Genomic DNA, 21,908 nt, shown 5'->3' on the forward strand with positions numbered 1-21,908 from the left:
CCATCACTACCATAACTACCACCCTAACCACCTCCATCACTACCATAACTACCACCCTAACCACCTCCATCACTACCATAACTACCACCCTAACCACCTCCATCACTACCATAACTACCACCCTAACCACCTCCATCGCTACCATAACTACCACCCTAACCACCTCCCTCACTACCATAACTACCACCCTAACCACCTCCATCACTACCATAACTACCACCCTAACCACCTCCATCACTACCATAACTACTACCCTAACTACCACCCTAACCACCTCCATCACTTCCGCCACCATCACTACCATAACTGCTACCCTAACCACCTCCATCACTACCATGACTACCACCCTAACCACCTCCATCACTACCATAACTACCACCCTAACCACCTCCATCACTACCATAAATACCACCCTAACCACCTCCATCACTACCGCCACCGTCACTACCATAACTACTACCCTAACCACCTCCATCACTACCGCCACCATCACTACCATAACTGCTACCTTAACCACCTCCATCACTACCGCCACCATCACTACTATAACTACCACCCTAACAACCTCCATCACTACCATAACTACCACCCTAACCACCTCCATCACTACCATAACTACCACCCTAACCACCTCCCTCACTACCATAACTACCACCCTAACCACCTCCATCACTACCATAACTACCACCCTAACCACCTCCATCACTACCATAACTACCACCCTAACCACCTCCATCGCTACCATAACTACCACCCTAACCACCTCCATCACTACCATAACTACCACCCTAACCACCTCCATCACTACCATAACTACCACCCTAACCACCTCCATCACTACCATAACTACCACCCTAACCACCTCCATCACTACCATAACTACCACCCTAACCACCTCCATCGCTACCATAACTACCACCCTAACCACCTCCCTCACTACCATAACTACCACCCTAACCACCTCCATCACTACCATAACTACCACCCTAACCACCTCCATCACTACCATAACTACTACCCTAACTACCACCCTAACCACCTCCATCACTTCCGCCACCATCACTACCATAACTGCTACCCTAACCACCTCCATCACTACCATGACTACCACCCTAACCACCTCCATCACTACCATAACTACCACCCTAACCACCTCCATCACTACCATAAATACCACCCTAACCACCTCCATCACTACCGCCACCGTCACTACCATAACTACTACCCTAACCACCTCCATCACTACCGCCACCATCACTACCATAACTGCTACCTTAACCACCTCCATCACTACCGCCACCATCACTACTATAACTACCACCCTAACAACCTCCATCACTACCATAACTACCACCCTAACCACCTCCATCACTACCGCCACCATATCTACCACAACTACCACCCTAACCACCTCCATCACTACTGCCACCATCACTACCATAACTACCACCCTAACCACCTCCATCACTACCGCCACCATCACTACCATAACTACCACCCTAACCACCTCCATCACTACCGCCACCATCACTACCATAACTACCACCCTAACCACCTCCGTCACTACCGCCACCATCACTACCATAACTACCACCCTAACCACCTCCGTCACTACCGCCACCATCACTACCATAACTACCACCCTAACCACCTCCGTCACTACCGCCACCATCACTACCATAACTACCACCCTAACCACCTGCGTCACTACCGCCACCATCACTACCATAACTACCACCCTAACCACCTCCATCACTACCGCCACCATCACTACCATAACTACCACCCTAACCACCTCCATCACTACCGCCACCGTCACTACCATAACTACCACCCTAACCACCTCCATCACTACCGCCACCATCACTACCATAACTACCATCCTAACCACCTCCATCACTACCGCCACCATCACTACCATAACTACTACCCTAACCACCTCCATCACTACCACCACCATCACTACCATAACTACCACCCTAACCACCTCCATCACTACCGCCACCATCACTACCATAACTACCACCCTAACCACCTCCATCACTACCGCCACCATCACTACCATAACTACCACCCTAACCACCTCCATCACTACCGCCACCATCACTACCATAACTACCACCCTAACCACCTCCATCACTAGCGCCACCATCACTACCATAACTACCACCCTAACCACCTCCATCACTACCGCCACCATCACTACCATAACTACCTCCCTAACCACCTCCATCACTACCGCCACCATCACTACCATAACTACCACCCTAACCACCTCCATCACTACCACCACCATCATTACCATAACTACCACCCTAACCACCTCCATCACTACCGCCACCACCACTACCATAACTACCACCCTAACCACCTCCATCACTACCGCCACCATCACTACCATAACTACCACCCTAACCACCTCCATCACTACCGCCGCCATCACTACCATAACTGCTACCCTAACCACCTCCATCACTACCGCCACCATCACTACCATAACTACTACCCTAACCACCTCCATCACTACCGCCACCATCACTGCCATAACTACCACCCTAACCACCTCCATCACTACCGCCACCATCACTACCATAACTACCACCCTAACCACCCCCATCACTACCGCCACCATCACTACCATAACTACCACCCACCCTAACCACCTCCATCACTACCTCCACCATCACTACCACCACCTCCTCTACCACTCCTCCTACAGGTGACCACTTCGGGATGCGGGACGGAGCTGTGTACTGCCGCCCTCACTACGAACTCATCCTACAGTCAGAGGCGGAGATGGAGGCGGTGGCGGTGTCTGCAGGCATGTCATACCCGCCCCTCTCCCCTGCCACGCCACGCCTCGCCTTTTACAACGGCGTGGGCGCGGCGCAGAAGGGCAGACCGAGAAAGCGAAAATTACCCACGGAAGACCTACCCCCTCTAACCCCACTCACCCCCGGCATGGGTAAGTACATCTCTCACACCTTAACTCACACTGAACTCAAGTGAATCTTTTACTCAACATGAGTAAGTGCATCTGCAAATATTATTTACTGTGCTAGGAAGAAGCGTAAATGTGTGTGTGGGGGGGGGGGGCACACGAGCAGTGACATGGCAACAAGCGCCTCATATATAAGAATTTCTTAATATGTTATGTAGAGATTGTGTTCAATTAATTATATATTAATAGTTCCATAAGACGAAATTAGCTGGTGATTTTCCATCTAAACGTAATCTATTGCGTTATAAGAAAAATACATCATCCAGTGTCATGTACACCGCTTCTTGCAGTGTCACCATCTGGAAAAGACCCGGACCTGGACAAGACTGGCGAACCTACTGTAGTTCAGGTGTCTTTATGTTCTGTCTACTGTTGCTAGCTACAGAAGATTTCCTTTGTGTTTACAAGTGGTCATCATGTCCTATTTTTTATTAACAAATATCTATCATATCCTTTTGAATATTGACAGGCAGTTAACGTATTACGTTTTAAAGTCACATTTTCGTTGAATCTTTAATTCTTCTGTGTCCTGTGTTATTGTTTAATTTTATATCACATTTTCTCTTATTTACATTGTATTTTGTTATCAGAGGCAATTAAATCCATCACAAATTTTATTCATGCCGTTGCTTCGCTTCTCTATCAGGTGTTACTTCCGTTTGATATTTTTTATTCCAACCTTATAATATTTTTATTTCTCAAATCTTTTGCTTCCTGCAAATATTTCTTATATTTTATTCAGCTTCCCACCACATCTATTACACTGGACTACATCATGTTCAGCTTGCTACTAAGAAAACTTTCAATATTTAATGTAATATTAGCAGCTGGTTACAAATTTAAAGACGAAATTGAGGTAGTACATCAGGAATTGTACTTATTGGAAAACATATTTCCAATAATTGTTAATTTATAAATCATGTCCCATCAAGGTATAATAGTCATTAAAAACTTACTCGCTGCTATAAATTCACAGCTGAAGAATGCTTCAGGGACAAAGTAACATCTTCCCACCCGAAGTTGAAAATACTTATATATGTTTTAAGCATTTGACTTTACGCTTATGACTCCGAGTGGCGTCTCTCAGTAGAAACCAACAGTCGTCCCCATCATGTTGGGATTGAAACTTCTCTGATAACGTACATATTTTGTACATATATCATGATGAAACCTTTCACCATGATCATCACTAGCAGCATCAAGACTGGAAGAAGTCCAGGTGTGAGTGAAGACAGTGCATTTTCAGGGACATACGCCACCCAGTGCTCTGTGGGCTTCTGTCAGCATAACTTCCTAGGAAGTTCTGGAAGTCTTGTTTGAAAGCTTACCATCCACGTATTTTTTCATCCAACAAATACTCAGGTCTAAAGTTTTGCGTCAGATAAAACTCCTCCAAAATGTTCCTTGAGGTAAAGAAATCCTGCACTTTCAGCCTTTGCAAAGTTTTTCTTTAGGCCCAACTTCGTATGCAATGGCAGAAGAAATATCTTTTGAAAATACACCAATGGCATATATTGTATTTTTAATTGTATTGGAAAAGGGTCTTTTCTGAACGGCCTTTCTTTGATATTGTAGTTGTTAGCTTCGTCACGACTATTAAACAACAAAGAAAACACGGATGTTTTTTGTAACCAAAACGGAGACCAAGTAGTAACCCTATGACTTTTAGGACCCTACATACGTCGCACTTGCAGTGGTTGTATTTTGTTAGTTCGTGTGTAGTTTCCACGAACTCGTATCTTTCCCTTAATCCCACAACATGAGCCACTGACACAAATGGCTTTTCAGTGTCATTGTGATAGGGGCACTTCTTTCGCGCTGACCTTGCTGGACTCGATGAAGAGTCTCTATTCATCAGAATTGTGTTCGTAACCCAGTTCCTTCTCTGTCAGAGATGCATCATCTTGACATGTGTCCATAATTTTTTGAATAATCTCGTCCATTTCTTTGTAATACCAGATTTGCGTCCAACTCTGTTCATTTTACTTATTTAGTCTGTGTATCCTGTTTTAGTATCTACATACTCTGCGTAGCCTGTGTGACTATCCACATTGCGTAGCCTGTGTATGTACATACTCTGCGTAGCCTGTGTGAGTATCTGTTGATGACCTATTTTTAGCTTTTGAAGCAGAAGCACGCTCGTGGTGTCCCATCGACACCACGAGCGTGGTGTCGATGGTAGAATGCTCCGACTATCGTCGGGGCATTCTACCCCTTCTGATTACAGTCAGGGCATGGTACCGCTCCTGACTACCATCCCTACAACCTACCCTTTTGGCTACCATCAGGGCATGCTACCCCTCCTGGTTACCATCCCTACATTCTTCCCTTTCTAGCTGCCATCAGGGCATGCTATCTCTCCTGGCGGGAATCAGGACATGCTACAACTGAAAAGGTACCAAAAGGGTATGCTACCCCTCTTGACTCCCATACTCAGCATGCTGCTCCATTTGACTACCATCCCAGCATCCTACCCCTTCTGACTATCACTCGCTCCATCACTGTTTTGCCAGAGGAGCGTCAGTACTATAGTTCATAACTAAAAATATCCCCACCCTTCCTTCAGAGTGCAAGCACTTTACTTCCCATCCCCAAGTCTCAAGTCCGACTAACTGGTTTCTCTGAATTCCTTATAAATGATACATTGCTCACACTTCAACAGCACGTTAAGTTATAAAAACCACTGGCCTTTCGTCTATCTAACAGGCTCGCACACGCTTGCTGAATGTCTAAGTCCCTCGCACACAAAACCTTCTTAACCCTCTTCATCCAACCTTCACTAGGACAACCTCTATCCGGCCTTCCCTCCACTACAAATATATACCCCCTCGAAGTCCAGCTTTGTTCCATCCTCTTTAAATAAATAAATAAATAAATATATATATATATATATATATATATATATATATATATATATATATATATATATATATATATATATATATATATATATATGGGGTATGGGGTAGGTTTAAAAATGTAGTGTTAGAGTGTTCAGCAGAAGTTTGTGGTTACAGGAAAGTGGGTGCGGGAGGGAAGAGGAGCGATTGGTGGAATGATGATGTAAAGAAAGTAGTAAGGGAGAAAAAGTTAGCATATGAGAAGTTTTTACGAAGTAGAAGTGATGCAAGGAGGGAAGAGTATATGGAGAAAAAGAGAGAGGTTAAGAGAGTGGTGAAGCAATGTAAAAAAAAAAAAAAAAAAAAAAAAAAAAAAAAAAAAAAAAAAAAAAAAAAAAAAAAAGAGCAAATGAGAGAGTGGGTGAGATGTTATCAACAAGTTTTGTTGAAAATAAGAAAAAGTTTTGGAGTGAGATTAACAAGTTAAGGAAGCCTAGAGAACAAATGGATTTGTCAGTTAAAAACAGGAGAGGAGCGTTATTAAATGGAGAGTTAGAGGTATTGGGAAGATGGAGGGAATATTTTGAGGAATTGTTAAATGTTGATGAAGATAGGGAAGCTGTGATTTCGTGTATAGGGCAAGGAGGAATAACATCTTGTAGGAGTGAGGAAGAGCCAGTTGTGAGTGTGGGGGAAGTTCGTGAGGCAGTAGGTAAAATGAAAGGGGGTAAGGCAGCCGGGATTGATGGGATAAAGATAGAAATGTTAAAAGCAGGTGGGGATATAGTTTTGGAGTGGTTGGTGCAATTATTTAATTAATGTATGGAAGAGGGTAAGGTACCTAGGGATTGGCAGAGAGCATACATAGTTCCTTTGTATAAAGGCAAAGGGGACAAAAGAGAGTGCAAAAATTATAGGGGGATAAGTCTGTTGAGTATACCTGGTAAAGTGTATGGTAGAGTTATTATTGAAAGAATTAAGAGTAAGACGGAGAATAGGATAGCAGATGAACAAGGAGGCTTTAGGAAAGGTAGGGGGTGTGTGGACCAGGTGTTTACAGTGAAACATGTAAGTGAACAGTATTTAGATAAGGCTAAAGAGGTCTTTGTGGCATTTATGGATTTGGAAAAGGCGTATGACAGGGTGGATAGGGGGCAATGTGGCAGATGTTGCAGGTGTAGGAGGTAGGTTACTGAAAGCAGTGAAGAGTTTTTACGAGGACAGTGAGGCTCAAGTTAGAGTATGTATGAAAGAGGGAAATTATTTCCCAGTAAAAGTAGGCCTTAGACAAGGATGTGTGATGTCACCGTGGTTGTTTAATATATTTATAGATGGGGTTGTAAGAGAAGTAAATGCGAGGGTCTTGGCAAGAGGCGTGGAGTTAAAAGATAAAGAATCACACATAAAGTGGGAGTTGTCACAGTTGCTCTTTGCTGATGACACTGTGCTCTTGGGAGATTCTGAAGAGAAGTTGCAGAGATTGGTGGATGAATTTGGTAGGGTATGCAAAAGAAGAAAATTAAAAGTGAATACAGGAAAGAGTAAGGTTATGAGGATAACAAAAAGATTAGGTGATGAAAGATTGGATATCAGATTGGAGGGAGAGAGTATGGAGGAGGTGAAAGTATTCAGATATTTGGGAGTGGACGTGTCAGCGGATGTGTCTATGAAAGATGAGGTGAATCATAGAATTGATGAGGGGAAAAGGGTGAGTGGTGCACTTAGGAGTCTGTGGAGACAAAAAACTTTGTCCTTGGAGGCAAAGAGGGGAATGTATGAGAGTATAGTTTTACCAACGCTCTTATATGGGTGTGAAGCATGGGTGATGAATGTTGCAGCGAGGAGAAGGCTGGAGGCAGTGGAGATGTCATGTCTGAGGGCAATGTGTGGTTTGAATATAATGCAGAGAATTCGTAGTTTGGAAGTTAGGAGGAGGTGCGGGATTACCAAAACTGTTGTCCAGAGGGCTGAGGAAGGGTTGTTGAGGTGGTTCGGACATGTAGAGAGAATGGAGCGAAACAGAGTGACTTCAAGAGTGTATCAGTCTGTAGTGGAAGGAAGGCGGGGTAGGGGTCAGCCTAGGAAAGGTTGGAGGGAGGGGGTAAAGGAGGTTTTGTATGCGAGGGGCTTGGACTTCCAGCAGGCATGCGTGAGCGTGTTTGATAGGAGCGAATGGAGACGAATGGTTTTTAATACTTGACGTGCTGTTGGAGTGTGATCAAAGTAACATTTATGAAGGGGTTCAGGGAAACCGGCAGGCCGGACTTGAGTCCTGGAGATGGCAAGTACAGTGCTTGCACTCTGAAGGAGGGGTGTTAATGTTGCAGTTTAAAAACTGTAGTGTAAAGCACCCTTCTGGCAAGACAGTGATGGAGTGAATGATGGTGAAAGTTTTTCTTTTTCGGGCCACCCTGCCTTGGTGGGAATCGGCCAGTGTGATGGTATATATATATATATATATATATATATATATATATATATATATATATATATATATATATATATATATATATATATATATATATATATATGCGCAATTAGGTCACAGTAAACAGGTGATTTCATAATATGCAAAACAACCACTGTGAAAGAATAGAGAAATTCCAACCGCTTTTGTGACTACTCACATTAATGTGAGTACTCACGAAACCGCTTGGAATTTCTCTATTCTTTCACAGTGTTTGTTTTGCATATTCTGAAGTCACCTGTAAAATTAATTTAGCTCAGAGGCGTCCACACCACCGTATGTTCTTCAATGGTGAGTACAATATCTATCTTGGCTAGATGCACCATTGTTAAGGGCTGTGTGGTCTAGTGGTCTAAGGCGTCATGCGTTTTCTCTCTCCATGAGGCGGGCCAAAATAACATGGGTTCGACTCCTTGGCTAGTGCAGTGTTGTTATTGATCAATACCACTCGTTTCGTGAGTACAATATATATATGCAATAAAATCAGAGTAAAAAGGTGATATCAGAATATGCAAAACAACCACTGTGAGAGAATAGTAAAATTCCAAGCGCTTCCGAGATTCTCACATTATCAATGAACTATAAAAACAAAACATCAAAGGAAGGAATATAAACGGTCAAGACTACACCTCACCATCGTAACTCACAACAAAGCAACACCAGACACGTGACGACACCCGACTCTGTGAAACCCAGCTAATACTCTTCCCAAGAATTAAGATTTATTACTTGTTTAATATATCATTAAATTCTTCCCAAATTTTATTAATTAAAAATGAATCTAGTTTACAGAAACCAAAGGAAATATTCATATTATTTTCAAAACTGTTTTTTTTTTTGAAACATGATTCAATTATATTCCTGTCGACCATGGACTTGCTTGACACGACTTTCTCAGCTTTTTGAAAATCAATTGAATGATTAAAAATCTCTCTCATGAATAAATAGAGCATTGGAATCTTGTCCAATTCTAATGCTATATTTATGTTGTTTTAATTTTAGTTCGAGATTTTGACCAGTTTGACCGTAATAAACTTTAACGCATATTTTACAAGGAACCTTATAGACACATCTGTCAGCATTTTGGGGGGAATTCTTTATCAAAAGTTTTTTTTTACTGTATCAAGATTTTTAAATACAACTTCGATATTAAGTCTTAAGAAGAGAAGGCATATCAACCAAGTTTTCATGGTAAGGGAGAATCAACATATTTTTAGTTGAATAAGGTTGGTTGTCCCTGTTTGGATTGTTAAAAGTATTTGTAGCAATTTTGAAAGATTGATTCATTACGTTTGTTGGGGTATTTCAGATCATTAGCTGTTTCATAAATTTTGGATATTTCCTCATCTATGAACTCTGGATTGCAAATACGTAAAGCTCTCAAAAAACATTGATGAGAAATTCGACAGTTTAACTGTATCTTGATGTGAAGAATAATTTGTAGGTTTTCTGTAAATTTTAAATTGGAATTCATTATTACCCTTAATAATTAAAACATCTAGAAAAGGCTATGAGTTATTTCCTTCAAACTCAACAGTAAAGTTTATAGAATGGGCTAAGCTATCTAATCTATCAAGGAAATGGTTTATATCTACATTCTTAGGCACAAGACACAAAATATCATCAACATATCTGAACCACTTAGCTCTATTAGGCAGGATTGTGTTAAGCAGCCTTGTTTCAAAAAAATTCCATGTATAGGTTACTAAGAACAGGTGAAAGAGGATTTCCCATTGCCATACCAAACTTCTGAGTATAAAACTTATCATTAAATACAAATCTTGTGTCAACAGTGCAAAGTTCAATAAGTTTAATGATAGTAGGAACAGGCAATGGTAAATCGTAATTAACAAGTTCTTCAGATAAGAAACTTAATAAATCATCAACTGAAACTTTTATAAACAAAGATGCAACATAAAAACTAACCATGTTAAAATCCTTAAAGTCAGTCAAGGGGCTTAATTTATCACCTAAATCTATGTTGTTTTTAACATTAAATTTAGAAATTTTTCCAAAAATGGGGCTCAAAATGTCGACAAGCCATTTAGATAATTTATATGAAACTGAACCTATGGAGCTAATAATTGGTCTGACTGGATTACCTGGTTTATGTGTTTTTATTAATCCATACACGTAGGGTAAAGATGGAGGTAAATTTTTTAATTAATTCATCTTTCCCTTTCAGTAAAAGTTTTATTGTTTTATTGAAATTGCTGTTAACGGTTTCTAAGGGATTTTTTCTAAGTTTAGAATAGGTTTCACTATCATCTAACAGATTAATCATTTTATCTTGGTAATCATTTTCTTTCATAATTACTATTGCATAATTACTATCGCAGTTTTTTATTATTATTAAGTTTATCATACAACTTAAAGAATCTTTGAGGGCAATTGGGAATATTTTGTTTTAACATAGAGCTATATACCATTCCTTTACTAATATTAATTTCATCAGAGGATAAATCAGAATTTTTTTCAAAGTTACAAAAGGCTTTTGCAATTTTAACATTATTAAGTTTTTTTGAAGTTGCAAAACTTAGACCAAAATCTAGAGCAGCAGTTGTATTTTTATCTAATATTTCATCTGATAAGTTAATTACCAAATTGTTATTAGCATGCTTTGTCCAATCACAATTTTCAATTAAAATATCTAATTTTCTTTGTAGCTTGTTTTTGAGTTCTTTACAAATTCTTCTGAGTTTATTATAGCAATGATCTAACATACTATGTTTCCATTTTGATGGAATGGCCTGATTAAAGGAGTATTTTTTGTTTCTCAATATTTTGAAAGCTTACTTCCTTCATTTTCAAATGGCTGAGAAAGTTGTATCAAGTAAGTCTATGGTCGACAGATATATAATTGAATCATGTTTGATAAGCAGCAGTTTTGAAAATAATATGAATATTTCCTTTGGTTTATATAAATTAGATTCATTTATAATTAATAAGATTTGGGAAGAATTTGATGATACATTAAACAAGTAATAAATCTTAATTCTTGGGAAGAGTACTAGATGGGTTTCACAGAGTCGAGTGTCGTCAAGCGTCAGGTGTTGCTTTGTTGTGGTGACGTGATGGTGAGGTGTAGTCTTGACCCTTTATATTCTTTCCTTTGATGTTTTGTTTTTATAGTTCATTAATAATGTGAGAATCTCGGAAGCGCTTGGAATTTCACTGTTCTTTCACAGTGGTTGTTTTCCATATATATATATATATATATATATATATATATATATATATATATATATATATATATATATATATATATATATATATATGTATACTCAACAAGTTAAAATCTTAAAGCTTGGGTAGAATATAAGCTATACCTGACAGGTCCTTGACCACCTTACCCGCATCACCATAAAAGGTTCAGGTGTTGTATGTTAACCGTGAAGTGTAATCTCGCCAGTGGTGGCTCGTGACGAAAGTAATACTTACACTATCGTACTGCATAAAACTTCTATTTTTAATGTTTTTATCTCGTTTCAACAACAACAAAAAGAATAGAAAAATTCGCTTATAAATACATTGAAAACAACATAAAACTGATTTTTCCTGTAATATATTTGTCAGTTGCAAATTATTTTAGCGCAAGGTCCATGAAGTCAACACACAAACACACAGACACACACACACACACACACACACACATACACACACACACACACACACACACATACACACACACAAACACACACACACACATACACACACACACACATACACACACACACACACACACACACACGCACGCACACACATACACACACACACACACACACACACACACACACACACACACACACACACACACACACACACACACACACACACACACACACACACACACACACACACACACGCACACACATACAGAAACATGGGGCCACAACTGGAAGCTGAAGACTCAGACGAGTCACATGGATGTTAGGAAGTATTTCTTCAGTCATAGAGTCGTCAGGAAGTGGAATAGCTTAGCAAGTGGTGTAGTGGAGGCAGGAACCATACATAGCTTTAAGGCGAGGTATGTCAAAACTCAGGGAGCAGAGAGAGAGGACCTAGTAGCGATCAGTGAAGAGGCGGGGCCAGGAGCTGAGTGTCGACCCCTGCAACCACAATTAGGTGAGTACACACACACACACACACACACACACATATATATATATAAAAACAAAATACATTTACAGAAAAAAAACATAAACATGAATACATATATACATATACATATATATATATATATATATATATATATATATATATATATATATATATATATATATATATATATATATATATATATATAATTATACATGGAACATATCACATACATATACAATAACTATTACTAACACAGGTGATGTCTGGCGGACTTGTTGCACCTGTTGGTAAATAAATCAGCAAACTTTCAATTAGTCAGTGAAGAGACACAACAAACTACTAGAAATAAATTCTAAGTCCATGTAATCCTTCACCAAAACGTATTTACAACACTGTACACTATGTACAGAGATTATTTACAAGTTGGTATATAGGAGCAAGAGCCACTGTTAGAACAGTATCTTCAACTAGGAGTAGTGAAAGTTTGTCAAGTCTGCGTCAAGAGTTGATGACAATTACTTCACAGATTTGGCGAACTTTCACGTGATTGGCTGATCAATCAGCAGTTGCCATAACAGTGGGGCCCCGACTGTTATGCTCTTAATTGCTAGTTGACTGGTCGAGAGGGCATTGTATTAAACAAGCGTCGAATAAAATGTAAAATACTCTTTGCATGCCACATATGACTTACATACACTCACATATTTTCTAGGTCTTTTTTGAAATGAAGCTACATTACTTAAATTTGGAGGGTGTAGTGTTATGGGTGAGTTTGTAGGGAAACAGAGGAGGGAGAAGGAAGTGGGAGGTGGGAAGGAAGGAGGATAGTGAAAGGAAGGAGGAATGTGGAGGGAAGGAGAAGGGGGGGGGGAGGGAAACATTGTAAGGATAAGTGAGAGGCAGTGTCAAATAGATAAGTGGGTGGGGAGAGAAGGAAAAGAAGTGCAATGAAGTACGGAAGGTGACAACACATTCTCACATCTAATAAATAACATCAACACATAACAGGTGTGCTAACCACTTATTGTCATCACAGCCATTAAATATCACCCGCCACCACCACACACACACACACCACCTGCTAGACCACAACCACCACCACATACACACACCACCAACACCAACAGCAGCATCAACACCAGTACCACCACCCACACCAACACCACACACAGCTCTCAACCCCAAGAATCCACCTCAGCGATAAACACAGGACGAAGCGGAGGAGTTTGGTTGCCAGGGTGACGGAACATGTGTCTTTATTTAATCCTTTTCTCTATCTTGCTCTTGAAAAGTCAGTGATGCAAGAGGAATAGCGTGAGGGGTATTGGGAGAGCACACAGTGCCCTCAATGGCTCCCTGTGGAGGGACTTACTAAGGCAAACACTACGCTCTGGAGTGCGCCCGTTTTCTCTATCCCTCTCACTTAGAATTCTGACGTTCAATTTTCGTTTTAAACCCTTACGTTGCGGACTTACATAAACTCCACATGCTTAGAGTTAATTGGTATATATGTATGAATATATATTTCCCCATCTGCCTCCTTATTAAAGCTCGGGCGCCCTCCCAAAGAAGAGATGAATGGGCGATAAAAATTGCTCGCTCAAACAAGGTTCCATTTTCTGTGTCGTCAGTCAACACGGGACATATGTTTGAATGCACCGCTTGTTTACCCAAGAGATGAAATGGGCGCCATGAATTATGTAATGCGATGAGGCCCATTGATGCAGGGGGGAGGGACAGTGAGTCGGGCGGAGGAGTGGGTGAGAGGCGGGTAATGGAGGGGCTGTGGGTCGGGTAGTGGAAGGGCTGCGGGTGTGGTAGAGGAGGGGGCGCTTTGATGGTTATTGAGGCTATTGCCGTGATAATCTCTTAGCTTCCTTGCCAAGTCTCACTTAGACGCTCTCTCTTGATCAGCTGTGCTCGTTTACTTAGCAGACCTCCGAGGACTTAGCAGCTTTCGTCCTACGCTGCTTGTCTGTCTGTCTGGCTGCCTGCTTGCCTGCCTGCCTGGTTGACTGCCTGGTTGCCTGCCTGCCTGCCTGCCTGCCTGCCTGCCTGCCTGCCTGCCTGCCTCTCTGCTTGCTTGTCCTGTTTGGCTGCGTGCCAGGTTCCCTTCTTGCTTGACTGCTTGTTTGGTTCCCTTCCTTTGTAACTACCTGCCTGGTTCTCTTCCTGCTTGGCTCCCTAAATGGTTTCCTTCCTCCTTCACTGTCTGCCTTGTTCCCTGCCTGCCTGGTTACCCTCCTGACTGACTGCCTTCCTAGTTCCCTTCTTCTTTGATTGCCTGCCTAGTTCCCTTCCTACTTCATTGCCTTCCTAGTTCCCTTCTTCTTTGATTGCCTGCCTAGCTCCCTTCCTCCTTGATTGCCTGTCTAGTTCCCTTCCTCCTTGATTGCCTGTCTAATTCCCTTCCTCCTTGACTGCCTGCCTAGTTCCCTTTATCTTGGCTGTCTAGTTCCCTTCCTGCTTATTTCCCTTTCTGCTTATCTGCCTGCTTGATTCCCTCCCTGTTTGGTTCCCTATTTGGATCTTTTCATTATTGGTTCTCTAACTGGTTCCCTTCCCCCTTCACTGTCTGCCTTGTTCCCTCCCTGGTTGAATGCCAGCCTGGTTTTCCTATTGCTTAGCTACTGCCTGGTTACCTTCCTTTGATATATCTTTGATGAGTTCCGAGAGTTTTTGTACTCCCAGAAACTGGCGTTGGGCCAGGCTCGTGTGGTGCTTGTCTGATCAACAAGGCTGTTGCTGCTGGTGGTCCGCTGACCACCAATGTATGTCAGATTTTTGACATAACCTTATCTCGAATGGACTTTGAAAAAGCCATTGATTATATGCTCATGTACTCTGCCCCATTCCCAGACTCATGAGCTCCGTGTTCATCAAGAGCTGCAAAAAAATGTTTTTCGCATATCGTAATGATGCTATGGAGAAGGAGCCTGGGCACGGGTGTCATCCTACAGGCACAAAGAACAACGGATATAGCCCCACTTCATAAAGGTGTCAGCAAAGCAATAACAAAGAATTATAGTCAGATAACTCTAACGCCCCACACTGCAAAAATCTTTAAAAGAGCATTATAGATTTAGAGCAGGTCTCTCCTGCCTCTCGTAACGGCTCGAACACTGTGAAAGGGTCTTGGATGCACTGGAAGATAAAAAGAATGCAGATATAATATCCATAAACTTTGTAAAAGCCTTAAACAAGTGCAATTATGGTGTAATAGTCCACAAAATACGTGCTAAAGGAATAACTAGAAAAGTGGGCAGATAGATCTTCAACTTTCTAACCAATAGAACACAAAGAGTATTAGTAAACAGAGTTAAGTATGAAACTGCCATAGGGAAAAACTCTGTTCTAAAAGTTATAGAACTCTCCCCTATCCACTTCCTCATCCTAATATCAGACATAGAAATCTAAACCATAGCACCGTGTCTTCTTTTGCAGAGGATACCAGAATCTGTATGATATTGTCATTCATTGAGAACATAATAAATCTCCAAGCGGATATAAGCTAAATTTTCCAATGGACCATGGAAAACAATGTGATGTTCATTAAGGACAAATTTCAGTTATTCTGATATGGAAAACTTGAGGAAATAATAGCTAGAATAGAGTTTACTACAAACTCACCTTCAAGGATTACAGCAGTGTCCCTACCACATTTGCTAGAAAAAAATGATAAAATGGACAACGAGAACTTTCAAAACAAGGGATGCCAAGACAGCGATTATCCATTTTAAGTCACCTGTTCTCTCTAGGCTGGAATACTGCTGTACACTAACAGTCCCAGTCAAGGAAGATGAAATCGCAGATCTAGAGAATATACAGAGAACCTTCACTGCATGTATAAGTTCAGTCATTCCTTTGACCTGTACTCCCTGGAATACAGACAAGAAAATCAATGAGTAACTGGTCTCAAATCTGCACACAGAAATCACTCTCTACGAAAGCAAGACTAGACAGACGAAAAGCGGGAGTGCCTCGAGTACACTAAGAGAAAACACAGTAAATGTTTGGGGGCCAAAGACTGTTAAACAGCCTCCCACCAGGCATATAGGAAATTACCAATAGACCCCTGGCTGCCTTCAAGATGGAACTGGACAGATACCTTAAATCAGTTCCCCATCAGCTGTGCTGCGGTTCGTACATTGGATTATGTGCGACCAGCAGTAACAGCCTGGTTGACCAGGCCCTGATCACCGGGAGGCCTTGTCAAAGACTGAGCGGCAGGGGCATTGACTCTTGGAACGAGTTCCAGGTAGACCCTAGGTAGGAAAACCCATATATCCATCACAGCCTGGTTGAAATGGCGCCTGGTGAAGATACCTGATACCTTCTGGGAAGATGCTGAACAGTCTGGGACCACAGACGTTGATACATCGTTCCCTTATTGTGCCCACGGCACCCCTGCTGTTCACTGAGTTTATTTTGTACTCCCTTCCATTTCTGTCACTCTCGTATGTTGTTATGGCTATGTGCAGATTTGGGACTATGTTTCACGTACTTTCCGTTCATATATTATTATATATTTCTCTCTCCTCAGCTCCACTGAGTACAAATTTTGAACTTTAAAGACATTCCCAGTAATTTAAATGCTTTATTTGCTTTATGAGGACCGTAAACGATCTCTGTGTCCGTTCCAGCTCTGATATTTCTTCTGACCTGAATGGCGAGGCGAAGTCAACATTGAGCAGTATTCCAAATGAGGGAGCACAAGCTATTTGGAAAGTGTCGTTATTGGCGTTATTTACCTAGTTTTGTAGGCTCTCATTATCTACCCTTCCATCGTTCTAGCTGTCGTGACATTGGTCTTATTATGTTTTATGAAAGAAAGGTCACCTGACATAATTACTCCCAGGTCTTTCACGTATTCCTTTCATTCAGTTTAATGATCCTCTTGAGTTTCGTATTCAGTATCCTTTTTGAGTTCTTTATTCTTTTCATACCTAAGCAGCTGGAACTTATCACCACTGAACATAATATTGTTCTCCACCGCCCACTGCAAAATCCTGCTTATATTTTCCTGCAAGTTTTTAGTGTCTTCTACTGAGATGATTTCCATCGGCAAAAGATGATAGAAATTTGTGACGGGTGTTTTAATCTAACTTCTATGAGGATGAGAAACAGCAGAGGTGCCAGGACAGTACCTTCAGGAACTGAGTTTTTTTCACCTCGCTGATCCTGGATGTTGCTTTATTTACTACTACTCTTTGCGTTCTCTGTGTTAGAAATCTGAAAATCCATCTGCTCATTTTATGTGCAATCACCCCATGATTGCATTTGTCAAACGCCTTTGTAAAATCTGTGTATATCATATCTGCGTATTGGATTTCTTCCCACGCCTCTGTAATACTGTCATAGTGATTCAGCAGCTGTGACATGCTAGTTTGGTTTATGCAGATTGTGATGTTCTATGAAACTTATAATTTGGAATTTTGTCACTCTTTAGAAGATTTTTGTGATGTGGGATATTAGTACTACTGGCCGTAATTTTTGGCAAGTGCTCCACTACCTCCCTTATGCAAAGGAGATATGTCAACACTTGTCAGTTAAGGTATCGGATATTCACCTAGATCTTTCTCCAAACAGAGGGCATGTTTCATTTTTTTTTGGGGGGGGGGGGAATTCTATGGGATTACTGCTAATGTTAGTCTACAAGGCCTTCAAATGGAGTGAAAAAGGTTTCTGCATTTTCTACCAAAAGGTTTGTGCCTTTTCCCGTTCATCGTCAGTATATGAACTTCCTGTTATTAAGAGCCCAATTTTACAGGTAGTTTTTGCCTTGTATTTTGCATACAATTAGAAATAGTTGGGATTTCTTGCAATATCTTGGATGGATTTTTGTTCCCTTTGGACTTCTTCTATTTGGCACGACAGTTTATATTTTTGCTCTAAACAGGTGATCTCTCGGCTAAAAATATTTTTCCTTCGTTGTGACATATTCATATTTTCAAGCAATTAGATCATTGTTTTTCTTCTTTTGTATCATCTCCTTCAGTCACTTTCTGTATATGGTCTTGTAGGTTTCCTCAGTGGTACATATTTAATACAGACCTTGTATGCTTCTCTGTTCAGCTCTTCCAGGCACTGGTGAGGATTTAGGGTACTCATGACTGTTTCCCAGGATATGTCTGATAGTTCTTGGCTAATTTTGTCCCACTAAATTCTATTGCTGTCATAAATTATTGCTGAAGTTTCCACACCCTGAGTTTATACTCGTCTATACTTCTATAATGATGTGGTCAAGTTATATGTATATTTTTTTATGATTATTATGTCTGATTAGTTCCTCGTTCTTCGTAAATATCAGATCCAGTGTATTTTAATTTCTAGTTGGATCAGGTATCTGTTGGTTCAATGAAAACTTTTCACAAAGCTTTATTAGTTCCATGGTATGTACCTGTTGAGACGGAGTGTTTCCAGGAAATATTTCTGGTATAATGTTGTGATGAACTATCTTTCATTTTGCATTTGGGAAATTGAAATTTCCAAGGAGGATAGATAATATCTGGAGCGGGATTTTCCAGCTTTTCAATACAACAATCTATTTTCCTTGTCTGATCACCGAATTCCTCAGCCGTTGCTGACGGTGGTTTATATACGAAGATAATTGCCATATTCCTATTTTCTAGTTTAATGCCTAAAACATTTACTGCATCATTCGATAAATTCAGCGATTCTGAGCAATTCTGTGACTGCCTGTCTAGCTTTCTTCCTGCTTGACTATCGGCCTGGTTTCCTTACTGTTTGGCTGTCTACCTGGTTGGCTAGATGCCTCCCTTGCAGACTACTTGCATTATGTGTCTGCCAGCCAGTATGCATGCCAGCCATCTTACATTTAATAATGTTCTGCCTTGGCCTTCTCAAGTCTAAGTTTAGGTTTAGGGTAGAAAAACACTGGTAGCAGAGGATCCATTTCATACAACATTTTGGACAAGGTTAGCCTTTATTTTGTGCACAGAAATTAGCGATTGAACGGCCTTGTAAGGCAATCGAGAGCAATGTTTTTTTTTTCCTTATAAAGCCTGGTATTTGCTCATTACTGTGTACTTGATGAAGCCCAGCCCTGGGCGGAAAGTTGTAATAAAAGGAACCTCTGTTGCCAGAGTCATTATTCCCACTTGCCGGGTTTTGCCATTGTTACCATCGTTAAGTTTAGTTTGTTTAATCTCATACGTGCCCAATTAAGACTACTATTAATACAGTTGTAAACCTCAGGACTTTCCATTGTTTGTGAAGATGCTTCAACAAGCATAGTCATCACGGTGGCACTGTCTGTTGTACAAAGGGGTTGACACTGGTAATCAACAGAATTTTAAAGGATTTTGCGTTAAGCATCCCGGTTTTTTTTTTTTTTTTTAATACGTTAGGCTCACATCGGCCGACGCTATAGAGGGCGTGAATACATATATTATACCACAGTAAAAATAGGATATCAAACCCAAGGGCTTTCATGTGCTTACACATATCTTCAGAGGAATAGGAAGAAGAGGGAAGAGAAGCACATTTTAAATGTTGAATACTGAGGTGACACCTCACTCAGAGAAGGTAATAACGCGTCAATAAAACCTGTCCCACGCATACATTTGTCCACAGTCACGTCAAAGTGTTAGTTTGACAAAGAATACACTCTGTATTTTTGTGAAAAATATTTTTAACTTTAATTAAGATTGCGAACAATATTTTGGACTATAAAATTTTTAAGTTTATAGAAACCTGAACTCAAATTTGAAATATGCTGTGTATCATGAATAATAAGAGATGATTCCATAATATTTTGTTGAACTGTAGAATTACAGAGAAGTAATTCTTTGGTATTAATCCCATCTACACAATGGCCTGTATCCCTTACATGAATGAACAAAGCACTGGATTCTTGTCCCTTAGATATTACATATTTATGTTGTTAAATTCTGGTCTTAAGAGATATGCCAGTTTGTCCTAGATAAAAGGTATCACAACTTTAACATAGGATGAAGTTTATGCAGCACAAAGATTACTTAGCAGAATTTTTAATTTATTTTTGTTTTACGGTATTGTCATATTTAAAGACAATTTAAACATTAAAGTATTCAAGAACTTGTGGGAGGTGAGAGAAGTTTTAATTATATAGAATAACTAACAAATTCTCAAGCTTATACTCGGTATTAGGCTCTGTCTTGTAAAATATTTTTTTTTAGTTTCATGAAAAGCTTTATCAATAAATATTCGTGAATACTATAAGTCAGAAACAATTTCGTACATTTTTCTAATTTTCCCATCACAGAATTCAGGGCTACAAATCCTAAGGGCTCTCAGAAACATCGAAGTAAATACATTCTCTTAAATTTGTGTTTTCTGATTTTAATAGTAATGTTTTTATGAATGTATGTTAGTAGTAGGCTTGCAATAAACATAGAACATTAATATTCTACCTGATCTATGAATATGTACATCCAGAAATGTAATTAGATCAAGGACAAGTATTAACTTATCACATTCCTGGTGTTCCGGGGAATGCGAATGACCGTTTAGCTTCGGCTAAGCGCTCATACTTATCTGGAGTTTGGCTGAGTAGCTAAAGTACTGTGTACTTTGATTTAGTGTGAAGGCTCGAATCCTGCTGTGGAATGGGAGATAATGCAAAGGCTATCTCCCCCAACCATCGAACCAGGGGCTAAGGGTTTACGATGGGGCCCCGTCGTTCAATCAGTACCAAGGTTCCAGCCAATGAGAAGATGGTTTTGGCAATTGCAGAGGTGTTGTGGGTACCACACAGATGTCTGCCCTTGTCATCCCCATTCTAGAGCTGGTCGAAGCACGGTCTGCTCTCTAGTGGCTTCTATTCTGCCTTGCTTAACGTGGAGTGCACTAATACCTATTGTTGTACATAGTGTATATAGTGTACATACTTCTGTTCTAAATTAGTGAAGGATAATATAAGTCAAAAGTTTTTCTGCTGTGTTTATTTTGCCCCCTTTACACCCAGGATAACAGGCCTTTGGGACTCCTGGGTTGTAATACTAAAGTATTGCGTACTTTGATTTAGTGTGAAGGCTCGAATCCTGCTGTGGAATGGGAGATAATGTTTATATATATATATATATATATATATATATATATATATATATATATATATATATATATATATATATATATATATATATATATATATATATATATATATATATATGCAAGACAAGCAACAGGGTGGTGGAAATCTTTAGCTGAAGTACTTTCACACTTCTCAATGCGTCATCAGGAGCTGTGTAATGTTGCAACGGCAGCAGCATGAGAAATAAGGAAAGCTTTTTCAGAGAATTGTAGAGCGGTGGCACCAGCCCCTATTTCTCCTATTGCTGCCCTTGCAACATTGCACAGCTCCAGATGACGCACTGAGAAGTGTGAAAGTATTTCAGCTGAAGATTTCCACCCCCCGTGGCTTGTCTTGCATAGTTAAGATCGCCTGTCTACGATTGTGTTGCATATATATATATATATATATATATATATATATATA

At 40.3% G+C, this 21,908-nt stretch overlaps 1 protein-coding gene across 2 annotated transcripts in view; it reads left to right on the forward strand.

Annotated features, from left to right (window-relative positions):
- The window catches only part of LOC128687770 (LIM/homeobox protein Lhx2-like), a 581,158-nt gene that overhangs the window by 382,151 nt on the left and 177,099 nt on the right, over positions 1-21,908 (forward strand). For both annotated transcript variants that reach the window (XM_070079655.1, XM_070079703.1), the window contains exon 4: positions 2,720-2,965. In XM_070079655.1, coding sequence (XP_069935756.1) covers positions 2,720-2,965 — 246 coding nt within the window. The remainder of the gene's footprint in view (positions 1-2,719; positions 2,966-21,908) is intronic.

The sequence above is a fragment of the Cherax quadricarinatus genome, chromosome 1, assembly GCF_038502225.1.
Source record: "Cherax quadricarinatus isolate ZL_2023a chromosome 1, ASM3850222v1, whole genome shotgun sequence".
NCBI classification, from domain to species: domain Eukaryota; kingdom Metazoa; phylum Arthropoda; class Malacostraca; order Decapoda; family Parastacidae; genus Cherax; species Cherax quadricarinatus.